Genomic DNA, 25,385 nt, shown 5'->3' with positions numbered 1-25,385 from the left:
CAGGCACTATTTCCTTCTGAGAGGGACACATGGAAAAATACGCCCATTCTAACCTGGCCACGCGCTCCCATGGACACACACACACACACATGCGCACACACAAACACTGACTGACAAAGACAGACACATGCAGCCACATGCACACAGATGTCGACAGGCAGCTCTATTTATACCAATGCTACAATAAATCTATCTGCTCACTTGTCTATTTTCTCTGGCTTTGCCCATGCAGCAGTGAAAGCCTGCACAGCTTAAAGGAAAGAGAGGAGATGAGAGGAGAGGAGGAGAGGAGGAGAGGAGAGGAGAGGAGAGCTAGGAGGAGACAGAAGGAGACAAGAGCCCCATGGCACTATCCTCCTATTGGGCCTATACCTCTCCATGTCTTAAACACAACTCTTGGCCCGACTACTACACACCACTGTGCATAAATTCCTGGAAAATAAGTACTTGTGTCAACTTGTAGAGCTCAAAACTAATACAGGTCGGCTTTTCCTTTTTTTTCACCCCCTCTGTCTTTTCATTTCAACAGCATAAATACCTCAAAACAACACCTCTTTTTGTTGAATCTAATCGAGGCAGAGGATCCAGTTAGATGAAAATCATCCCTGAAGTCAAAACCTAACTTGACCTGGTGCCTGTGTTAAAACAAAGTATGTCATATATAGAAACATCATTTCTTTAAAGTATTGAGGGGGAAAAAGTAATATGAGAATGTTTTGAAATTAGTGTGTAAATGTTTAATGGGATGGAATCTATCTTTTTGTTGTTCCTCCTAGCAGGTATTTAATACAAGTGGGTTGGTGTGAAATATTCTGTTTCCTGGATTGGGTTTAAAGCCACATTCAAAGTCCAGAGTGACATAAATTTAGTGTAACATCATAAAACTACCAGGTATGAAACATTGAGTGCTGATTTCCCTGTCTTTTTCCTCACATGGGGATCTTGAGGTTTAAAAGTCAATGAATCATTTTCAACCTCTGACTGTGTCAACATGGTTCAAATATTGCAGGGGTATTAAATTATCAAAAGGAATGTCTTATCACCTCACGTCTCATGTAAGTCAGATACAGCGCATGGAAAGAAAAAGATTAAATAAAAACACGAATGTTTTACACTTTGTTTGAGTAGTGATTTGCACCTGAGCCACAGACATTTGTCACTTTCAACGTTTACGTTTAATGAAGCTGCAGTGTAACATCCAGATATGAAATGATTTCTGTAGAGTACAACAATGGAGAGCAGAATGGAATCTAAAGCAAGATATGAAAAACTGCATTTAAATAAATGACAATAGATGAATTGTGTATCATTTGTTCCACGAAATGGACTGAATTATGCCACTGTCATTTTATCAGTTAACTGTTGACAATGCCTTCATGACCAAACCTTCTTTGAAAAATGTTCAAGAATTTGAAGCACGTGGAGTGTGTTTAATTTACCACAAGCAGATGTTGAAATGATTCATCATCGATTGACAGATCTAAATCTTTCGGCATTGTTTATTTGACCGACTCAGGGTTTGTGAACTAGCATCACCTTGTGCCATTATGCTGAAGTGACAATCATACACTGAAAATCAAGATTACCATGTACAAAGCTCTACTGATTGGCATTTTTAATCGTATTGTATGTCTTACCTTCAACATATGTACCGCTTTCATACAGAAAGATGTGGGCATTTCTCTTTTTTTTTATAAATGCTGTGTATTCACATGTCAGTAATAAGATGAGTATAGTCAATGGGTATACAGTGACTGCTAACAATAACAGCCTGATAAAAGAAGGGACTTATCCACTGTAGGTGTAACCAGTGGTCAGTGGTGGTGTACTGAAAAAAACCCTAACAATGTAGCTATGGGAACAATTAGATTTATGATCAAGAGCAAAGAGAGATGATTCTGAGTCCTCAAGGGTGAAACACCATCCTACCTGAGCACTCAGTCAGATGCATGTAGTATTATAGTTTAGTATAGTCACTGTACATCCTCTGGTAATAAAAATTGTGTAAATGAGATGACATGATTTGGTTTATGGGAAAACATACTTCCACTGAAACCGAACAACAAATGAAAGGTCTAGTCTGCCTCGCACAGAGACAGAGAGTCAAAGAGCTGTGTGCTTTTAATAACCAATCAGAATGCAGTTTAACATCAGGCAGAGACTTAAGAGATATATCAAAGCTACTGTCCGCTGAAGGATACGGTGAAAACTGGCCAACCTGCACAAACACACAGTCACAGATAACTTTCACACTCTCTCTCTCACACACACACACACACACAAACACAAACACACATACACACACACACGCTTACATACAGTATCAAATGAAAGCTAACATCCAAAGTGCATTATTACATTAGCCCTGTATATCATAACAGATAAACACAATACATCATATACATTTTCTTGATACCAAACAATGTCATGTAAATAAAGGTTTCTCTTTTTGGTTTACAAGAAACAGCCGACTCCTAAAAAAAAAAAGGTTTTATTGCCAAACTATTGAGGAAGTCCATGGCAGCCGTCGCATCCAAAGTGCTTCTGAGAGAGATGGAAGTGAGTAGTCTTGTTATCATATCTTAATATAAATAACAGTCTTTGCTCGCAGGCCAAGTCCACACCCACAAAACATGGTGTTGGTAGCATTCTTCAAATATGATAATGTGATGCCTTTTTTTTCCCTTTTTGGTACATTTTTGACGCAGTAAAGTCAAGACCAGCATCTTTTTGTATTTGGTGTTCCTGCTTTATGACATGGTTAGGCTACAGTTCCTGTAAGGAACATCATCAGTTTGCAAGATCTTTGGATGAGGATGCTCTGATTCTTCGTGATCAAGAATTAAAGATACAACTATGTGTATTTGTTGGGGTAACAAATAGACTCTTGTATGCAAAGAAAAAAATCTTCAGAGACCTACAAGGTTTCACTGTGGACACTTACATAAAATTAATGCAAACGCTGATGCCTCTTTGGTTTGAAGCAACACTAAAAAGCTGTGATAGCTGGTCATGTCTACGTCCTCCCAGCAAAGGTCCTCCTCTTTCATTTAGATGGAAAACACACATTTTCACATTCTTTGGTCCTTTTTCATAAACATGAAATGATAAGTAGGTAGTTCGGAAAAAGTATATAGCATAGTCCCTGTTATCCATTGGTTTCATGTGGTTGTTGTTTACGTCTGGACAGCACCTCACGTCTTTTTTGGAAGCTGATCGCTACTTGAAATGAAGTTCTTTGGGGGCATTGTCTGATAGTAACTGGTGCAAAAAAAATGGGAATAGAAGGATCATCATAAAAAAGTTCAAACCCCTTCCTTCTTTCACACTAACCAAACTACAACAAACACCTCAAAAAGTAACAGACGTAATTATAATAAACCATGTGGTGTTGACTGTTCTCAACATCAGTTCGTCAGTGACAGAGACTAAGCTCTTTACGGACCAAGCACTTCTTGCACTGGACCACACAACACCAGTGGAAACGACACAGACAGTTCTCCTCAAACACCACCGTTTCCTCCCGGTAGCCACGCTCGCAGCACAGCAGGTCACAGCCGCTGATGTCCATGGCTGTGCTGTTGCACATGCGGCCCCGTGTCCCCAATGAACCTGTTTTCCGATTTGCGAGGCAGAAATCGGGCGACTCGTCTGAGTAGATCAGATCCTGCTTATCCGGCGGCTTTATGTTCTGGCCCACGGGGATCAGGGTCTTGCCGTCGTTGCCGCCCATCACCTTGGAGGCGCCGTTGAAACGCTCCAGCAGACGGTCCCCCACCTCGCGGAAATGAGGCATCTTTTTCCAGCAAGTACGCAAGGTGCACGAGCCGGACAGCCCGTGGCATTTGCATTCTGTCCGCATGTAGAGCTTCACCGCCTGGGAAGGGAGAGTGCAGCAGAGGAGGGGGGCGTGGGTTTAGAGAGGGGTATGCATGGTGGGAGAGAGAGAGAGAGGAGAGGTGAAGGAGGGCAAGCAGGTGAAAAAAAATGGAGAAAGAAAAAGGTTGGTCAGGCTGAAAAAAAGGGAGCAAAGAGGTGTTAACCTCGTACCCTGAAGTGAAGCAGAACTACCTTTGACAAATGACATGTTCTCTAAAGCAGTAATTTATTGTGTTTTTATGATATATCGTAGACAAAGCCACCAGATCACACACACACATACACACACACGGACATACACACACTGATAGATAGGTAAGATAAAAGCAGACGCTATTCAGAAGGAATTTAACTCCACAACCCCCCTCTCTCTCCTTGTTGCCTCGGGCCTTCCTACATCTAACAAGCCTTGACAACAGATCATTCACTTATACTGCACATAATTAACCCATCACATACTCGCACACACACACACACACACAGGCACACAATTGCAAAATGTGTACACAAGTACACATGCATGCATGGACTATATCCCAAAATCCTCCTCTCCTCTCCTCTCTTCTTTTCCTCTCTACCTGGCTTTGACCTCAGCCGCTGTGAACTTTGCAACTCCGTGATTTGCTTGTGCATGTGTCAACATTTCTGCAAGGTGGGTGTAACAAACCGAGATCAACACAACACTGACAGCTCAAAGTAAATGCCATTGTGAAGATTTTCCGTGCCTCGCTATAAATGAACATAATTAGCTTGTCTGACATCAACTCGGACTGAACTGAAACGTGGCGTGTTGAATTGCCATGGCCGTGATTCACTCTGCGTCCATGAGAGCAACAAAGAGGAACTTTAAACTTGAACAGGGGCTGGGGAAACATTAGAAGCTATCTGCCTCGGAGGCTTGAAAACAAAATGTGTGGCACGTTCTTGTTTTTGTGTTTCAGAAACCTGATTCTTGTCAGAATATCGGCTTACGGCGCTACACAAATATGGCCGGGGGCGATGTCTTTCTCTCAAGCATGTTCGTGGAATGAAGAATATTCCAGAGCAGTGAAAGATCAGACCTGTGTTATACACAGTAGTAGTAGCAGTAGTTTTTTTTTCATGAAGTGCATTTATATTGTGGTGGGTATTCTTAAAGGGATAGTTCAACATTTTGGCAAATTGGCCCATTGCCATAATCCCTATAGTCATAGCAGTAGGTTCGTTACCTTTAATTGTCGGTGCAAGCTATTTTTAGAACGGTGGAGCAGAGCCGCGAGCTGCTCAGAGCTACACTACGGAGGCTAATGGGATTTCTTGGTTTCCCTCATCAAACTCATCAAATACACAATCCAACAACTCCAAAACGCTCTGGTGGACAAGATGTGACCTGCTCGCGGCTCTGCTCTGCCGTTCTAAAAATAGCTTGAACCGACAATCAAAGGTAACAAACCTATGCTGCTATGACTATAGGGATTATGGCAATGGGCCAATTTGCCAAAATGTTGAACTATCCCTTTAACTTTACTAATTTAAAATGCTGTGATGAGACCCTGAGACTACTTCTTACCAGCCTCCCAGCTTCATTGTTGTGAAGGTCTATGAGCGTCCTGATGTCACTCTTGCCTCTTCTTCTCTTGGCATCCATAAACTGCTTTGACTTTTCATAACCAAACTCCACATCATCTCCACAGCCGCCCCACTCCCACTTGACACCATCCCCGGAGGGGGAGGTAGAGGAGGAGGACGAGGAGGACGAGGAGGACGAGGGCGACGAGGGTGAAGGAGGCCTCGGAGGTGCTCTGTTCCTGGTGGCCTCGCAGCCACACTGCAGCAGGTCTCCCATACTGCAGGCCTGGGTCACGGCGTGGGTCACCCCGGCCGCCGTGATGGCATAAACAAACGCCGTCTCCCGGATATCTGCGGTGAAAGAGATAGGCAAAAAGTGGAGGCTGAGTTTGCTGAAGTTTGGTTTACAAAGTCACTAAAATGCAGGAGTTAAGTGATATGCAGATGTCCAATGAGACAGAGAAAGGTATGTATTTAAAGGAATTATTCATAATCTAATTTGAAACAGGCCCACACCGAGAACTGAGAACAGGACTGGAACTCGCTTTCATTCACATAATGAGTTCAACGTTTTGGACAATGCACGCCTTCAAACTTTACACAGGGTTAAACTGTTTGATCCTGATACAGTGACAGTACATTCAAATGATAAATACTTCATCACCACATCACACTCAACATCTGTTGATTTTTTTCATTGGCACACGCAGGTCTTTTGTATTAAATCATGCATGTCGTCCACAATCAATCCCAGGATAACAACTATAGGAAAAAGAAAGAGCTCTGCAAGTGCAACAGGCGCGTTTCCATCCATCCATTCATCCAGACATCTGTCCCTCCGTCCAGTCGGTCAGTCCATATCTCAACTACATGGAACAGGATGAAAGCAATCTGAAGCGTCGCTTGGATTTGCCGTGCTGAGAGGGTGGCTTTTCCTCTCTCTCTCTCTCTCTCTCTCTCTCTCTCTCTCTCTCTCTCTCTCTCTCTGTCCCACGTGCACACACACACACACACTCAGCTGTGCACTCAAACACACCACAGCTGCTGGTTTATTTTCAGGCGCAGGGCTTAACACTGCTGGCTAAAGGCATGTCCAACCACAACTGCAAATTGATCATCTGTCCTCGCAATTGGCCTCAGCATCATCCTCACCCTTGACTCTAAAAGTGTCTTTATCCTCAGTTATTGCAGCTATTGTTATTTACTCCACAGGAAAAGAGCAGCTAAAGGAGCTGAGAATCTGTATCATCTGTGTTTACAAATCCTGACCTGTGTGTTCCTCCGGGCCACAGAGCTCCAAAAACTTTGTGTCCAGTAATTATTAAAGACTCATAGATGAACCACCCTGCTGCATTGGGTAATGTGTTTTCCTCTTGGACCTGTTTAAGTCATGTTTGCTAACAGTTCCCAACTCTTTAGGGATATGATAAAGTTTTTTTTAATGTATTAATGGAGAAAAGCATTGGATGTGAGCTATTTAATAAAGATTTATGTCACAAAGACATGAAACAAAGGCAATAGAGGGGACGAGAGGAGGAAGAATAGTCACTTGTTCGGCCATTGTGTGTGTGTGTGTGTGTGTGTGTGTGTGTGTGTGGAGACTGAGCAGAGGACTTTTATTTCTAAGAGCTGGAAGGCGGTGAGCGTGCAGTCACCACCATCAACACTGCCAACTCCATATCGCATGATTCAGTGAATGGGATTCATTAGGAATGGTAACACACACACACACACACACACACACACACACAGAATGGATGGCGTGCGACGAAACCTGCACACCCCAGCACGCCGTGATATCAATACCAGCTGTACGCCCCAACACCCTGAGATGTCTCCAATACAGGGAAATGTAAGTGTAAGTTTGTGTGCATGTGCATCAATGCGTTTGTGTGTGTGACAAATACTGTTTCATGTAGATTTTAAGTATTTATGACATTTCACAAATAGTCTGTTTGTCTAATGTTTTTAATCTCATGCTTTATATTTGTTTGTGTGTGTGTTGTGCGTGCGTGTGTGCGCGCACTGCTTACTTACTTACTTACTTATCCCCATTACGCCGGATGGCGCATAGGGCAGCAACAAAGTCCCTCCACTTCTGTCTGTCTTTGGCCATCTTCTCGATGGTTCCCCAGCTCTGGTGGTGCTGTTGTAGTTCCTTCTCTATAGTCCTACGCCATGTCATTTTAGGCCTCCCTTTCTTTCTTTTGCCCTCTGGGGTCCAATGTAGAGCGACTCTTGGGATAGCGTTGGTGTCCATCCTGAGGACATGGCCAATCCAGGACCATCTTCGCCTAGTGATTATATTGTACATGTGGTCTTGTTGGGTAATGTTGAGAAGTTTATTGTTTGAGATGGTCTTGGGCCAGAATACATGTAGGATTTTGCGCAGGCATGATGTGTGAAAAGTGGATAGTTTGTGTATGTCGCTTTCTGTGGTCTTCCAGCATTCCGCACCGTACAGTAGTGTCGACAGTACGCAGCTTTGGTATATCCTTAGTTTTGTTTTTGTTTTGTATTGGCTTGATTTCCAGATTTGCTTAAGTTTTATGAAGGCTGTACGTGCCTTGTTGATCCGGTTTTTAATATCCTGGCTTGTTCCTCCATCGTGATGGATGATACTTCCAAGGTAAGTGAAGTGATCTGTATTTTCCAAGATCTGCTCCTCTATTTTTGTATGTGTTGGTGTATTAATGTTGATAGCCATGATTTTAGTTTTATTGATGTTTATGATTAATCCAACCTGTTGACCATAATGTTGCAGTCTGTCTGTCTTTTCCTGCAGATGCGTGTGCGTATGTGATAGAAGGGCTAGATCATCAGCAAAGTCAAGGTCTTCAATGTTAGAGTGGAGGGTCCATCGAATCCCTCTTGACTTGTCTTCTGTTGTTTTCCTCATGACCCAATCTATAGCAAGATTGAAGAGTAATGCTGACATCACACATCCTTGGCGGACTCCGGATTCTACCAGAAAGCTGGTGGTGTTAGTTCCTACTGTGCATGAGAAGCCGTTATAGAATTGTTGGATAATATTGACTATGTGGGAGGGGATGCCATAACTTCTCATGATCTTCCAGAGACTATCGCGATGGATGCTGTCAAAAGCCTTTTGGAAGTCAGTGCGCGCACTGCATGCCCTTGTTACAGCTCAGACAGACCACACCTTACTGTTCCTGCAGCTCAGCAGAAAAGCGCTCAGACTTTCAGAAGCAGCGACAGTTTCAAATCAAAGATGTGTCATCTTCAAAACATCCCTGGGTTGATTTGGAACCACGTGTGTCAAACATCAGCACACAACTCATTATTAGAACAATATGGTGATAGTAGCACAAGCTGTATCCAAACAAGCTGGGAGTCTGTCCAGATGTCCTCACATGCACTCAAGTAACACTGCATCTACCAGGCAACTCTGCAGAGGACAAATGTCATTTTGACATGTGTTTAACTTTGTCTTATTTGTCCTATTAACCGCCTGTTTTTTTTGGCCCAGATACAAAAACAGTGTAAGTGATAACGGGCTAAATGAACCCAGTAAAAAGTAGACAAAGAAAGAGGTTAAACGACAGAATATAAAATCAACAGATCACAGGATTAAAAGGAGAGAGAGAGAGCGCAAACACAGAGAGAAGAGCATTGTTTTGTGTAAAAAGAAGCTATCAAAAATCCAATGATTTGAGGCACCCTGTTTCATATTTTCCTCGGAGACATGAATTCCAAACAAATACTCTGCCACGGTGGGTGTCTGGGCCTGTCTATGTCTGCTTCTAATTCCAGAGGTCCCTTCTGCAAGAATTAGCACATATTCTTTTAATACTCTTACTTTCGGCCAAGACACAAGGGAGGTCTAATGCTCTAATCTGAGGTAGAAAAGAAAACATGTTTTCTCATGTTTTTCTCGTTCTACTTCTGTGTGACACTTGCAGAAACTCATTTCTCAAATGCACACGAATCAGTCTGCATAGTGAGCTGTGGAAGTGCTCCAACTCATCCTGCAGCATCTAATGGGCCACAAAGTCATAGAGGTGGCTGAGTTGGAGGACAGGTATAGATCAAATTATATAATACGTGTATATAAAACAAACAATATTTATATCCAAATATAAAACATTGATTGTATATTTTACTATTCTGTCTTATGGTGGAGCGAGGGTGGGGAGCTCACACTGATGACAGGCACAGGGTGCACCACAGATAAAGGACCAATCTATCAGCAGGCTGCAGCATTAAACCATATGAATTCACTTTCCAAGTTATCAGAAAATGTTTTGGATTGTGGTGGGAAACTGCAGAACCGTCTATTGTCTATTAAGGTCAGGTATACGGTCCCAACAGATCTTGGTTCTAATATGCAAATGTACTTTCAAGCCATGGTGTCAAATTGTCTTCATTATCACGCCAGAGTTGATCACTACTGTTTGACAAATATGATAGTTCTTTAAATACCACTTAAATAGGGCATGGAGAAGTGTGCAAAGGTGTAAACATGTGTAATCATGCCTCTATACCTGTGTGACAACCTACGAAGATTATAAATGAGAAAGTTCTAAACATTTCTGACACAATTGACGACTGGTTTAATTAATGTGCAACCATTGTACAGCCCAAAGCAAGTGCCCTTGTTTATCCTACACAAGTCCTTACATCCGTGCGCACAACCCAACAGGACCTTCAAAGGAAAGCCGCAGCATCCCTCCTGTCACTCCCAGCATCACGGTGTGCTGGTTGGCTTACCCAGCCTGTCATAAGCGCTCCAGGGGCCATGTGTTATTTGAGTGCAGCAGAGATCAAGGAAAAGAGGATAATAACTACAATTTAATTACATCAAACCAGAAAATCAACCTTGCTTTGGAGCTGACTGTGTGTGAAAGGTTCATGTCCAGAGAAGAGAACATTTTGATTCTGACGCACAATAAGATTTCATCCTTGTGTCAACATGTTCATTCATTCACACTCTTGGCAAATAAACGTGTGAAATGGCAGTGTTTCAATAATATTGTGAAATCGACTAAAACCCCTATTAACACACCACACACATACTCTCACACACACATCTTCAGCCTTCAGTCAAAATAGGTATCTGCCTTCCCTACGCCACACGAATATGTGTGTGTTCTTTCATTTTCATGCAGCTGGTGAAGTGATGTTTTCATTATCATGTTCATCATCCAAAATATAACAAGGACAAAACTGCTTCCCAGTTGGACACACACATACACACACACAAGCACACACACACACACACACACACACACACACACACACACACACACACACACACACACACACACACACTGACATGCAGCACCAATGCCACAAAGCGAATCCAATCTCACAGGAGGGTTGGGTAACAAACACAGCCCATAACACAAGTGCAGCACGGTTATGTTTGAATAATGGCTGAAGATAGCCCCGAGATGTTTTTGTAGAGTGGAGACAGAAAAAAAAAGAAAAAGATGGTTCAGCCAGGTTGGTTGTGCTCCAGACCCAAACACCCCGTGGCTTTGTTTTCACTGTACAGTTAGGAGGTGTGTGTCAGTGTATAACCCTATCACATAAAACTCTAAACAGAGGTCAATGAGGTTAAGTAAACCACTTAGAAAGAGAGTGCATTACATAAAAAGGCACTTTTATTTTGACATTTACTGGTACTACTTCATGATAAACAACCATTAAGAGCAGATCCAGGTAATTGAGGACAAAGACTTCAAAACAGAGGAGCACTCTGGCCTCTCTTATAGACAGGCAGGAATTTATGATTAATTGCTAGTCTGTCTCTTACTGGTATATTCATGCCTCCTCTCCCCCTCTTTTCCTCTTTCTTTCTTTTTTCTCAATCTATCATTCTGCCGTCTTTCTTTTTTCCCCTTCTTTATTTCCCCGTCAGAGACACTGGCAACATTGGCAGAGTCGTAAATTCAGAGGAGATAAGAGACAAAACAATATGCTTTTTAACCATGTCAGTTTCAGTCGCACGAGGCACTGACACAATCCTGTCAGCTTCTTTGATGGTGTAAAGTAGTGGAGCTAAATCACACTCATATGGGAAGCTGATGTGCTCTAACATGGTCTGTATTATTATTGGAGTGAATGGTTCAGGACACGATTTGGTGTAGAGAACTTTAAAGCTGTCCACCAAACAAACAGAATGTATAGCATTGCAGACAGATATGAGCTTGTTTGTGTATCAAACTTCCAACTTTGCATGTTTCTAATGTTACACAATGACTGTATAGATGCAAACTTCAGACGTTTTCATTACAGTGACTAATTGCTGTTGCAGGAGTTTATGATTCTTATAAAATATCAAATTACAAAATGTTCAGCTTTGTTCAAAGCAGAACTAAAAGCTTAAATGTTAGTTGTGCAACAGATCCACTGAAAAAGTCATATTTACAAACAGGTGCCATTCATATTCATGTAATTGTAAAAGTTTTCATTCCGATGCAAGAAACTAAAGTTAATGCACCAGTCAAACATCATTTTAAGAGTATTGAACTCCCTTTGCGTGACTTGAAATTGTTATGAATTAATCACAAATTTTTCAAAATGGAAAAGTTGTAAAAATCCTGTAGATTGAAAATTACAATTCACTCTCCAGCCTTCCCTGTGTTAAGGCATGGCATTAATTAAATCAAAGAGTCACATGCCACTTCCTTGTGATGTTAATTAAAGGAGAACACAAAACTTCCGCCAGCAATCAGACCCAAAATGGATTTAATAACATGTCTGATGCGTTTGTTTTTTTAAATTATTTTTTTATTGTGTATTAATATTAGTTATTGCCTGTTTGTTGACTAAACATGCAGATAAAGGTCCTCTGTATTAGCAGTCAAAGAAGAGACAGGCAGCTCTCTATAAATCTAATCATACGAGAGGAAAACCAACACAGTAATTGCAAAAGACCCGGTGCTGACCCAACATCAGTTATATTACAAACTTCAAAGAGCTGGAGGAAGATGTCAAGAGATCTTCAGAGAGATGTTAAGGGAACGGGCAATCTTAGCTGATCACTTCAAGCGTGCCCAATCTGATGAAGAGGAGAGTCAGTCAAGTGTGAATACGTCTGGTCTGAAATACAACAGCTGCCCTTGTCTGTTGTGCTGCCATCAGACGGGGATCTGACCTCAAGTTGACGTAAGGCCGCCGGCTGCGGTCATGAGGTCATGGGTTCAGATCCTAAGGCACTCGCAGTTGAAAAATGGGGCATGACAATGTTTTTAATCTGTTTCTTCTTTTTATGCAAGAACTTTAAATTCGATGAAAAGAGGTCGTCGAGAGAGCAAAGACGATTACGGGGAATTTGATCATGCCCAATAAGCTCTCCTGCACTGAGCTACAGTAAACGAGAAGGTCAGCAGCGATCTGGCTGTTTAATATCTGGCTACAGTGCCAGGACATAGCACATATACTGTATCATATCACAACCATGACTGTATATCACAGTGAACCCATGTCACTGCACCTGACCAAGACACAGCCACAGACATAAAAACCCCAATTGTCATATTTTTCCTGCTGTTATACGTATTAAACACGTGGATAAAACATAATACGGGAGGTGTTGGTTTCCGGTCTTTACTGGACTTTACAGAGAGCTGTCTCCAACAGTGCATTTTCCCGAATGTTGAACTTTTGTCTAAAGTGGATGTAAATGGGACACCAAACTAAACAAGATGGAAAAAGAAGGACTAAAAGAGCTGCCATCATAGAGACAAGGAAGAACTAAACATCCATCCCTCCCTTACTCACCTTGCTGGAGTATTTTGCCAAAGTACTTGTTGTGGCTAGTACAGTTCCACCGGCGGTACCTGAACTGGTACTGGCACTCCCTGACTCCCAGCCTGGCTCCTTTGGCCACCTCACTGACAATCTCCGGCTGAGTCTGGCACAGCTCAGCCTGCTTCCCTGCCAGACGCTTCGCCTTCCTGCAGATACTGTTGGGGTCCATCACCAGCGGACTGCCCACTGCCCTGCAAGAAGTTTTAAACAACGTCAGAGAGGAGGAGAACAAAACCTTGTAGTGACATGACGACAATAGAAAGTTCTCCGTGCTCTTTTGTGTTGAGCAACACCTGTTAACTGAATCACACAGTAAACAATGTGGCTGCACTCATCAGCAGCCACAAACCAAATGCAAACTAAGTTTTTTTTTCTGCGGCTGCTACGCCTGCCAACTCTGCCCACCACATCTCAGCCGTGGCGACAATGTGCCTCTTGCATAGGCACATGGGAGACAAGAGAGCACAGAGTTTCCCAGAGGCATCTCCTGACGTCACATTCGGTCTCTATTTTGCTATTGGACTGCATTCGGAAGAAGTGTGTGGTCCTCACAAAGTTGGAAGTCACACAGTTGGAAGTCTCTTAACAGACAGGCCGTTTACAGTTGATCTTAATGCTAAGTTGATTTTGGTGAACCAGAAGGCAGACTTTCTAGATTTTCAGATGATATAGCCTCTCTGGAGATTTGTGTAGCAGTTAAGGACTTCAATGCTTAAACCACACATTCTACTCAAATCAGCCCTCCTTAAGACCTTCCAAGATTAAAACCATCTACATGAAAAGTCTACATATTATATTACAGAAAAGAAGAAGAAAAAAAATACATATTTAAAAGTGTAGGGAGATAAATCAAGTGTGCCGCATGTAGTTCAAATATTTAAAACATTAAAATATACAGTATATACACATACGGGCTGTAGACCTCCTCAAAAGCTTTGACAGATGAGTATATATAATAAAGATAAATAGTTTATTCTAACTCTTAATGGCTTGGCTCTACTACTTTGAAGCAATGCCAGTCTCTGTGGCCACTTCAGCGGTATAACAGGAAAGTGGCTTTATGAGATGACTTTATTTCCACTCTTTTCCTCTGCTTTTTGCATTTACTATCAGCCACTTATCCCATACGCACACACACACACAGACACACACTTCCTTTTATTTACCTCATTTACTCCATCACATCTGCTGAGATTCAGGAGTTTTTTAGTCCATAACCGATCCATAACTTTTCCCATGAAATAGGAATCAGAAGAGTTCACATGGCAAAGAGAGCAGGAGAGAGCAAAGGACCACGTTTTCATTCAGCCTTGTGCCTGTTAATCGCGACGTCTGATATCATTCATCTGCCTCGAGAGTTTGTTTTAAGAAGCAGAACAAACACTCTTGCCCATCTCCTCCCTTGGCGGTCTGATACAGAGCAAGACATTTTCACACACATTCACACAGGCATGTATATTCATCCTTGCACACACCCTGCCAGTGTTTTTGAAGTTTTTGGAAAACCAGTCTGTTTTTATTCTAATAACGTCACTCATATGACAGACTGACATGTCAAAATGTGATTGAATGAAAACTTCACTTGTAGCTAGATGATATCTGGTGCATTATTTGACAACCTGCTAATTATCGTCCAAAAATAACCAATGCACTTGCACACAAACACACACACACAGACAACTGCATGCACCAGAGTGTATATGCACTGTCTGCAAAGGCAGACACACACAAACATCTGTACCACAATCCAGGGGCACCCACTGTTGCATTCCTTCTATGATTACTGAGAGTGTATTGACAATATCACTATGGAGACAATACATTATTTTCAACACAGGTGTTCTACATGTACTGCGTTTCTCAATGTGTGTGTGTGTGTGGTAGTCACACATAATCAAATCATACAGACAGTCTGTACATGTTAATTAGCAGGTACATGTATAATACTTAGCAACACACACTCCCTCTTAACAACTGCTTATTATCTACCCAATGCCCAGTGACGGCTGGTATCAATGGGCTAGTGGGGCTAAGCCCTCCCTGCATTACACAACAAAAGATGAGGAAAAAATATTATATACGGTATAGCCTATATTATATTCTCTAAATAACATACAAAATATTGTTTTAAGTCTTAGTAAAATCGGAACTGGTAACAATATTAAATAGTTTCGAGAAAAACACAGGATATCTCTAAATGGGCTAATTTTAATCAGCCCCAGCTCACCGAGTCTGCTTTCATTCATTTTCCGACTGTGGATGATTGACAAGTGCCAGGTCCCGCCCTCGCCATTGACCGACTGTTGGGGCTAATTTCATTCAGCCCACAGGCCGATCGGTTCTGACCAATCAGCAGCGAGCTGACGCAGGGTCAGTGATTGACAGGCGTCATGTCCCGCCCCCTTGGTTCACTTGTCATTGGGGCTAATTTCATTTAGCCCAACACCGCTGTTTTCAGACCAATGACAGGAACCGGAGGAAAAGTAGTGTTGTTGTGGGAGGGAGAAGACAGAAACAGCGGCGCTAGGCGCTAGCATCACAGGTAGCTACTTTACTGCTCTAAACTGTCTTTGCTAACATGGACGAAGTGGAGAATCTAGTTTCTAAACTCACCGGGAGCACCATGACATGGCGATAACAGACCAGAAAGGCCGTCGATATGAGCTGCATATATCGTCATTTTAATTGAGCAATATCGTCGGGTGTGTGTGCGTGCGTGCGTGCGTACGTGTGTGTGTAGGTGTTTGTTTGTGTGTGTGCGTGCGTGTGTGTGTGTGTGTGTGTGTGTGTGTGTGTGTGTGTAGGTGTTTGTGTGTGTGTGTGTGTGTGTGTGCGTGCGTGAGAGAGAGATAGAGAGAGAGAGAGAGACTGTGTGTGTATGTGTGAGATAACCAGGTGAAGCTTTTTTTTTTTGGACCCTTCTACTTAATGCAGTGTGTAGGCCTAGTTAGTTGCTATACTTTTGTGAGATGGGATAACCCTAACTTTTAGCTGTGTTAACCATTTAATGGGTATAATTTATTTATTAGCCCACCCAACTAATTTGACCACCAGCCGCCACTGCCAATGCCACAAGCAAGTGTGTGTGTGTATGGGTGTGCATGTGTCCGTGTGTATGAGAGACAGTTAAATCCACATTGGTGGATGCAGACATATATTTCTATGTAATATGTTCAATTTTTCTGGGTGTGAAAATGAGAATTGGCTTGTTTGTGCCTATGTGTGTGCCTGTGCGGGTGCATGTGCCAGGGGCAGCTCTGGGAAGCCAGCTCTGTCAGCAGCTCACAAAAGCCAGCCTGGTTTTTATAATGGGAGGTGTAGAGTTGTAAAACTAGCGAATGTACTGGATGGAGTTTTGTTCCGAGTCCCGTATCACTGTCAGAGCGAGAACGAGAGTCTGAAAGTGAGAGACAGAGACAGTTAGACAGCGACGACAGAGTGAAGAAACTTTTCCTTATTTTTTTGGCAAAAATTTAAAAAAAAAAAAAAAAGATTGCAAGGTGGAGGAGGTTCAGAAAGGCTGCAACTGGCAAAAGAGCAGTTGCTGTTTAACTTTAATGACAATTTTTATAAAACAGAATATTTTGTATAATTATGCACTTTTTAATTAACTGTGGTTCCTTATAAAGTTTCTCCCTTGGCACTAACTCAATCTCTTTTGTACCACACAAAAAATGCAAACTCATTTGTGAAATTTTCTGCTGGATCTGGGGAATTTGCATTTAGTCATTGTTTTTTGTATTGCGTTTAGGTTTCTTCTGAACCTCTTCTCTGCCATCTTATTTCAGCCACTGTCAAAAAAAAGAGGGGGAGTGTCATGTCGTTTCCCTCTTTACTTTACTGTAGCTCACACTTTCAGTCTGAACCATTTGCTTAATGTTGGGTGACGGCTGTTCTTGATAATCTGTGTTCAACTGTCTAAGATAGAAGTCTAAAAAACGGGGCATGATGAGGAGAAAGAGGGAATGAATCTAAAAGGGCGAGTGAACTCAGGTGGAAAAGCGCATCGCTGGAGACATACCCAAAAATGGGGTGCATTAACTGGATAACAGGATGAATGTGGGTGCCCTGCATTCTTGCCCATGTTTGGACAGTGCAACATTAAAGTGTGCAACCCTGAAAAATACTTTGTCACTGACTCCAAAAAGTGCAGGGATGAAGACAAGCAAGGAAAGAGAGAAGTATTTAAAAAAAAAAAAAAGCAATTTATAATGTCAAAATGTCAGGGATAAAGTCACTACTGCTAGGAGCACATTGAGAATGACTGACAGGACAGAATACATAATGTATATGTGTTTTCTGTTTTATTTCTATTCTGATCGTATTGGTTGGTTAGAAATGATGTAACTGTCGGCCTGAGCTCAAATCCTGCAGGAATTCTGTTATTTGTCATCTTGTGCAGCCACAACGATGGCCTGAACTACTTGCATGAGCGTATTGATTCTACAGCACCATACACAAATCAATGTGACCCTCTTGTAGCTCAAATAACTGTAATGGGATGCTGCATATTCATACATGCAATTTACACACACTGCTTTGCATAAACACACACACATTATGCACATTGATCCAAGCAGGTGCATTTGCAACAGTGCATACCTGCACACAGACAAAAGCCCACACACACTTGTGAGAGGGAACTTCAAAGTCAGACAATAATCAGATCCTCAGATCCTTCCCATGCAAAGTTCCACTGTTTCCCTGTCTGTCATTTACGGTGCAGCTCCTGAACAGATAACGGATAAGACAACACACCAAAAGGGATGTGCAGTCACTGATTTTATCAGGGGGTTTTAAAGGAAACACGGTCTCGGATGAAAAGTTCTTCATCGTGATAAAGTCCCAAAACAGAGACAGGGTCATACAGACGGAAAGATAAATCAAGATAAAGTAAAAAAAAACACAAAAAAAACATAGAAAAATCAAAAGCCCTGATAGTGCAACTATCAATGCTGTTCCCACCTGCAACAGGTTCACAGCTAGTCCAATCTAGAACTAAAGCTTTACCTTGTGGTTGCTTGGACTGCCTGAAATATGTGAGGTCTTATCAGTGACATTTTTTACATTTTATTTGTTTCAAAAACAGCTTGGGTGGATTGTTTTTCACAGTGGACCATAGCTGGAAGCGAGGGGGAAAATAAGAAGAAATTAGAAATAGATGCCTTATTCGGTGCTTTTCTGGGCCGAGAGGTGGGTCAGAAAGAGATTAGACGTCGGTGCTAGGAGCGACCTCAGGTTTCATAAAGGATCTCACGGCACCATAGATGAAGTGCTGTACTGTACGGGGCCCTTCTTTTTTTTCACTCCGCCCACGAATGAGTGAATTTCATCCCTCCTTAATCCCCCAAGTATGCTGGAGATGAAGAAAGTCACGACAAGCGCTAGTCTAAGACGCCAGAGTGAATATGAAAAAGGGAAAAGAAAAAGGATCAAATGGAGACAAGCTAGGGAGAGATGGGAAAAAATTGTCGGGGGTTAAATGTGAGATAAGGAGGAGACATAATGAGATAAGAAAGGTGATAAAGAAATGGGGATGGAAATCAAAACACATGTACAATTTGTCTGCAGTCCCAAACTAATTTTGAAGATGGATGGGAACTAATTTAGTACCTCCTCAGCATCTCCGCCAAGAGTCCAAGTGCCATTCTCAGTGCTCTGACCCTGCAGTCTGAGACACACTCATCACTTTCAAACATGCCACCTTTTTTTGTTGTACAAAACAATAAGAACAATGGCATTTGTTGCAATAAAAAGTAAAAAAAAAAAAAACACTTAATTTGTTATGCACCCAATTTAAACAGTAGCAATAAAATTTGACCAGCAGGAAACCAACACTACTAAACCAATTTGACACAAGAAAAACATCCACAGTTTGTTCTGTTGTTACAACTGTGACACACCCAACAGGCCAGACGCCCCAAATCATGAAAACTGTCAAACAACAGACAACAGATGACACAGAGGTTTAAAGGTGTGTGAATGTACGGGAATGTACTCTGTGGTCTGTGGAGCTAAGCACTAAATATACGGCTATAGGAACCAAGTGGCAACCACCAGGGTGAAAAAATGAACAATGGTGTGTCCAAAACTGCAGTTCCTTGAATGGCCACTTGAGGCTGGTGCCAAAAGTGAGTTCATCCTTACGATAAATTTCCCCTGATAAAATGGTTTACAGCAGAATTAAACATGTTTACAGCGTGGTACTAGAAACAATTTCGGTCTGTAACAGAACACGAGGAAGTCTGCACTGCTGTTTATTGAGGTGGGTAAAACTCAAGTAGCCTATTATTTTATTGTGTATATGTTAGCACTAACTAGCTACAATTGGTGTCTGCACTCACCACACCTGGCGAATTAGCTTAAGTCATAAACAAGCTCATTAGTCAGTACAGGAAAGAGCTTTGGATTAAGGTTTGAGCAATACACCCACTCATCCAGCTGTGCTAACAATGCCAACAGCAGCATATCCTTGCCACATGTGCCCCATCTTTTTGGCCATTTTTGGGCAACAAGATGGTGACAGTGGAGCCACCCACTCCGTTCATCTACAGTCTATGCTAGGAAGCCAAGTCATTGTGAATGCCGCTGTGACTGAGAGAAGCGATACAGTTTAACCAACAATAGCTCTGTTACTGTACTGTAATTAATCAAAGTAAGCCATTTTAACACAATTTAACATTAGCAAGCATTTTCATGAAGTCTGTTGAAATAGAGCTAGCTGCTAAAACATTGGTCGGAGATCTGTAGCATTTTTGTAAGTGATCATACAATTTATTTCTCTGTTTGAAAAGCCCTATAGTAACATTGCTATTGTTATGCTTCTAAAGACACCTCCATCGACATTTTTCTGCCGCTAAAGGGGTATAAGCAGGTCAGAGTCATCAAGTCATTGATTTAACGATATGTGGCCACTGACGTTTTTGTTATTAGATGGGAAATCTTGCCCATTCAACATTGCAAGCAATTTGACAAATGGAATCGGCTCAGACAGCTTTGATAAAAGTTTCTGAACAGTGCCAACAAAAAAGAAAAAATACTCCCTACTACCAGCATAACACTGCAAATGAACAGATTTATTTCATTTCAATTCAATTCAATTCAATTCAATTCAATCTACTTTATTGTCCCTGTGGGGAAATTTGTGTTGAACTCTCTAAACCTATTTTACATTGCAAATGATGTAAAATCTCTGTTAGCTTGCAATTTTGGACATTACTTGAACCATTTTGCTCTCTGCCCTGTCTGTCTATATGTCTGGCACTGGAATACATTGCATCATCGATGTCAGAAATTCAGGCTTGCACACAACTGAAGACACGAACGTACCCACATACACACATAAACACGTTTAATTCAGTTCTCTACCTGATGCCAAACCCACATCGTCATTTAATCTTTATCTGTGCCCATCACCCTGGTCCTGATTAGACATCTAGCTTTTCAGACTCGGAGTGGAGTGGACAAGATAAGATCTGTTACAATGAAACTCTCCTCTGGTGATGATGATGGTTCAGACTCTACTGTGTGCGTGTGTGTGTGTGCACGTAGAGTACTGTATGACTAAATTAGAGCATTTTTACATCTCGAAGTGCATGTTAAACACATTAACCAGGATCCACTGGTTCAAGATGTATTTGTACCGACATACATAAACACACAAAGGGCCGAGCTTCACACACACACACACAAAACTGTGAGTGTGTGTGTGTGTGTGTGTGCACCTGTGGGCCAGTGGCACGTTCCAGGCAGGCTGTCTGCCAAACTGGGACTATGACAGACACACCACACACACAAACACACTAAGTTGGCCCTGCTAAGCACTGCAGTCAAAACTAGTATAAGAGAGCAAAGGCATTCCTCACTCTGAGACTCTGAGCTGTGCTCTCTGCTCTCAGGCCAAATGATTAGAGCGCTCTAATCAGCAGGGGCTCTGAAAGGACAGTTATCTCCCAGCATTTCATCTCTTCCACTGTCCGTCTCTCACTGCAGCTCTCTCTCTCTTCCTTCAGCGACGGCCTATCTATATGATAGGTATTTTCCTTCAAAAGACAAGTATGACTAAAGACAGACAGAGATAGAGACGTTCAAGAGGAGCGCGCATGAGACGGAGAAGGAGAGATGTACGATGGTATGTCCAGCAGCTTTCAACAGAGAGCATCATTGTCCTGAAAGACTAGGGAGCGACCCGCAGGTGTGGCTTCACCCTAGCTGCACCACAGTCGGGCACTGTGTGTGTGTCTTTGCATGAATATGTGCGTATCGCATGTCTGTGTGAGTGAGTGAGTAAGCGAGCCAATGAATAAGTGAGTGAGTGAAAGAAGATGACAACGTATGTCAATGGGAATTAGGAGGAAGTAGGTGATTTCTTAATGCTGACGCTCTTAATCCTCTACAGCTTTTTTTTAAAGATAAAAGTCCAATAGATCATGCTGCCAATAGGACGGTGTATAAACATTCTAAAAATGATAATAAACAGCATAATTTAGTCAGATCTTATTCAGTTAAGCTCACTCCATAAATATGACAAGGTTAGTCTGAAGGTGTGGCAAACATTTAGTCTTTATTTTATTTTTCAATATTATTTGATCACACCATAGATTATATATATATAATTGGTGTATTCCATGGCTGTTTCTTTGCAAGATTTAGCCCAAGTGAACCAAGTGTTTAAAGGCAGTGTGATAAATTACTGACCCCTCCAGGGACATTGTTTTTTTCCCCCCTCTTTTTCTCCACAGCTGGGTCAAAGCACAGATCAGCACCCTCTGGTTAATCTGATTTAGTATGTCCATACTAGGACACCTACATACCACAGAGCCATCTTTTTCTCCCCATTTTGCCTAATCACCTACACTATTTTCACATTCATCATACCTGATACTCAGTCTTTAAAAACACGATAAATCTGAAAGTAACAGCCTTGTGTTTTTGTGTGGATAAGAAATACAAGTTTTGGAAAATGATGACATAACAGACAGACTGGAAAGTACGCCTCAGCAAAGTTAGGACAACTAACTAAAAATATCTTTCTCCCTTTAAATGTTGATATAGCCTACACAACAACATTATACAATTTTGTCATGAGCTAATATTTATGTTGATTTCATCAAAAACTTTACAAAATTGTGATTTGATCCATATTGCAGCATTGTAGTTACTATTGCCCTTGGTCAACGAGAAGCATTTCTGAGCCAACAGCAAAATGCTGTATTGTTCTCATTCAGTTGTCTGACAACATAGAAAAATATCGAACAAGAACAGATTATGAGTCTGGGTTTATGGAAAGATCTGACGATGGAGATCAGAGGGGAACAGGACAGAGATTTAACCAGCTGAGTTACTGGGCTGTCTGTCCTTATTGACCCAGTAACAGATGTGGGGGACACGTATTCTGAAGCTGCGAGCAGCGAGCACATCTACCAGTTTTACAAGGACATACAGTACAGTCCACTTACACAGCCTCTGTGACACTACATCCCACATTGACCTTGACTGGGCTGTGAATGAACAGTGGGAGGATTCGCTGGACAGAAAAAAAAAAAAAACACAAAGCTTCACATTCAAACGCGGCTACTTTGCAGAAGTGTGTGTGTGAGGGAGAAAGAACGAGAGAGAGAGAGAGGGAGAGAGGGAGATGAGGACAGAAACATTGGATGTTGTCTAATGAAACAGAGAGCACAAGACAACAAAAGCCCAACAGACAGAGAGACAGACAGACAGACAGACAGAACCACATGTTATCAGCAGATCTGCAGAGGGGTTGTCTGTCTGTCTGTCCAGCTGTCACACACCTTGCAGAGCTGAGCCTATATGGATTGTTTTATGATGACATATCCACTGTGCCTAGAGGGCCACCTGACATTCCTTACTCTGAACCCCCCCTCCCCACACATACACACACACACACCATCAACACCCACCACCTCCACCGTGCTCCCTCTCCCCTCTCCTCTGCCTATTACTGCAGGCAATGAACAGCAGACACCTCTCTCTCACCTCCCTGTTTCTCTCTGTCTCTTGTTCCTCTGGCCTACTCCAGCCTGTTACACACTCTAAACACCTTACTCCCATCAAAAAAAAAAAAAAAGATGCATCTTAATGAACTCCCTCACACTTTAAACCCACGTTATTCTGTCCAATTAAGACTCATTGTGACTTGTGAATTTTTAATGGTCCTCACGTGTCCAGTGAGTGTTCAGGGATTTCACTGCTTATTACTTATAAATTAGGCTGTTTCTTACTTATTGGGACATATATTAGCTGTAGCATAGGCCTACGTCCATGCGCTATTGGAGGAACATAAAGAGAAAAAATATATATACTGATAACTGCATTGCATGACAACAAATTTAAACAGGCTAAGATGTTTTATTTTAGGGTTAATCTCAGAAACAAGTACTTGTGTGCGTCATTACTCATGTGGTCGTTTTTTATTGATTCTCTTTATTGTGTCAGCTCTTCTTTCACATCCTGCTGCTGGAGCCTTGGATAGTTATAGTGATCACAGACAGTTGTATTTGGACCAGAGTCTCGGGATATCCCGGGAACAATCTGAAGCATTGTGAGTATTTAGGTGAAAAGCCGGTAAGCTAATGCTGAGTGATGGTGCTGTGGATAATTATAGATAACATGATTACGCCCCATGTTTGCGCGCAGAAACTAAATAAAACTAAGTCGGATGAGCTCATGTGAATCTCAGGTTGACAGCGGACAGAGAGACATAAAAACACGTGGTAAAGACACAACACTTACCACCACAGTCCGATGATATTGACCGGACAGAGCAGGATAAAGAACAGGGCCAGTTGGATCCGCGATAGACGAACCGTCATGTTGAACGCTGCAAATCCTCAAGGAGAATTTCCCCCAGCAAAGTTTAGACTGACTCAGCTAAGCCAACACCGAGTTGGGTTATTTCTGAAATACATAGGAGGTTCTCGTTCTCTGACGGCGCCACTCAGCAAAAAATCTCACTGGAAACTGTCTGTCAACGAGAGCGCGAAGGGTTCATCATCCAACTCCTCTTCTGTCGGGCGCATCTTAATGCGCAGCAAAGTTGGTCAAGAGGCTACTGAAGAGACGTCCGCTTTCAAAGGTGTGGTTAACCTCTTCATTGTCGTTCTGCTCTATCTGTCGCAGCACATTACAACTGTTCGGTTTTCACCGCGGGCTGAGGAGGAAAGAGAGGCGACAGGGCGGCGAGGTCCTCCCCGAGTGCGAAACGGCGCACGACACGAACTCTTGCTTGTGAGGACAGCTCGGAGTCTCTGCTTTTCCTTTTTAACCATGAAATGATATTAAAGACGAAAATGAGCGCTGCCGCCTTCCGATGAAATAATAATAATTAAAAAAAGTTTGCTTTTGTGATGGATGTTGCCCGTGCGCTCTGAGCTGACGCGCTGATGGGACAGGGTTTTTTTTTTTTGGGTGCGCACCGGCTGCAGGTAGAGGCGTCTGTGTGCCACAGGTCTGACGATGTGTTTTCTTTGGATGATAAAGGGAGGAAAAAATGCTCTCGTCTTCTTCCACCTTAGTGTGACGTCGCTCCGGGCGCAGCGAAATCCTCGCTGTCACTCAGGGAGGGAGAGAGAAAGAAACTGCAATTAGTTTTAGGAGGACCAGAGTCTGAGCAGAGAGAGAGAGAGAGAGAGAGAGACTGAAGTCAGAAACCTGTCATAGTTTGTGGTGAACCCAAAATAAAAGCTTATGGCCTCCTATGTCAGTACAGGTGAGGGAGCACCTTTATGTTTATTGTTCCATCTGGATGGAATGGTACATTTATACAAATTTTATATGAATTGTTAGAAAGAGAAAACTGTTATGTCATATCAAACTTTTTGTACACACAAGACAAGTGTCTAAAGTGTAACAGCTGCCCCCCAGAGAAACCATGAAGTTTGTGTGCATGTGTGTGTGTGTGTGTGTGTGTGTGTGTGTGTGTGTGTGTAGGGACGGGGTAGTATTATCACCTGCCTGGCCAAGGGCATATCCATTGAAATTCAACACCACTGTACTGTAGTCCCCCATAAAAGCCCTGACACCCGACTTCGTTCCACTGCAGTGATGCAATCAATCACGAGTGTAACACAAGGAGAACTCACCCAGTCATGTACCACTGTCTTTTTGGAGAAGGCCTCAGTCCCATTTATGTTGAGGCACAGCCCCAAATGTGCGCT

At 42.3% G+C, this 25,385-nt stretch overlaps 1 protein-coding gene across 1 annotated transcript; it reads right to left on the bottom strand.

Annotated features, from left to right (window-relative positions):
• Positions 1 to 3,415: 3,415 nt before the first annotated feature.
• wnt6b (wingless-type MMTV integration site family, member 6b) lies at positions 3,416 to 24,041 on the bottom strand (the record flags this gene model as incomplete). Its single annotated transcript, XM_083996342.1, has 4 exons — positions 3,416 to 3,877; positions 5,429 to 5,778; positions 13,177 to 13,397; positions 23,962 to 24,041. 4 exons carry the CDS (start codon positions 24,039 to 24,041, stop codon positions 3,416 to 3,418), a joined length of 1,113 nt encoding a protein of 370 aa, XP_083852468.1.
• Between the last annotated feature and the right edge of the window lie 1,344 nt (positions 24,042 to 25,385).

Source organism: Trachurus trachurus (genome assembly GCF_905171665.1).
Source record: "Trachurus trachurus genome assembly, chromosome: 21".
Lineage (NCBI taxonomy): Eukaryota > Metazoa > Chordata > Actinopteri > Carangiformes > Carangidae > Trachurus > Trachurus trachurus.
Note: the sequence above shows the minus strand (reverse complement) of the source record. Positions and strands in the feature narration are given on the sequence as shown.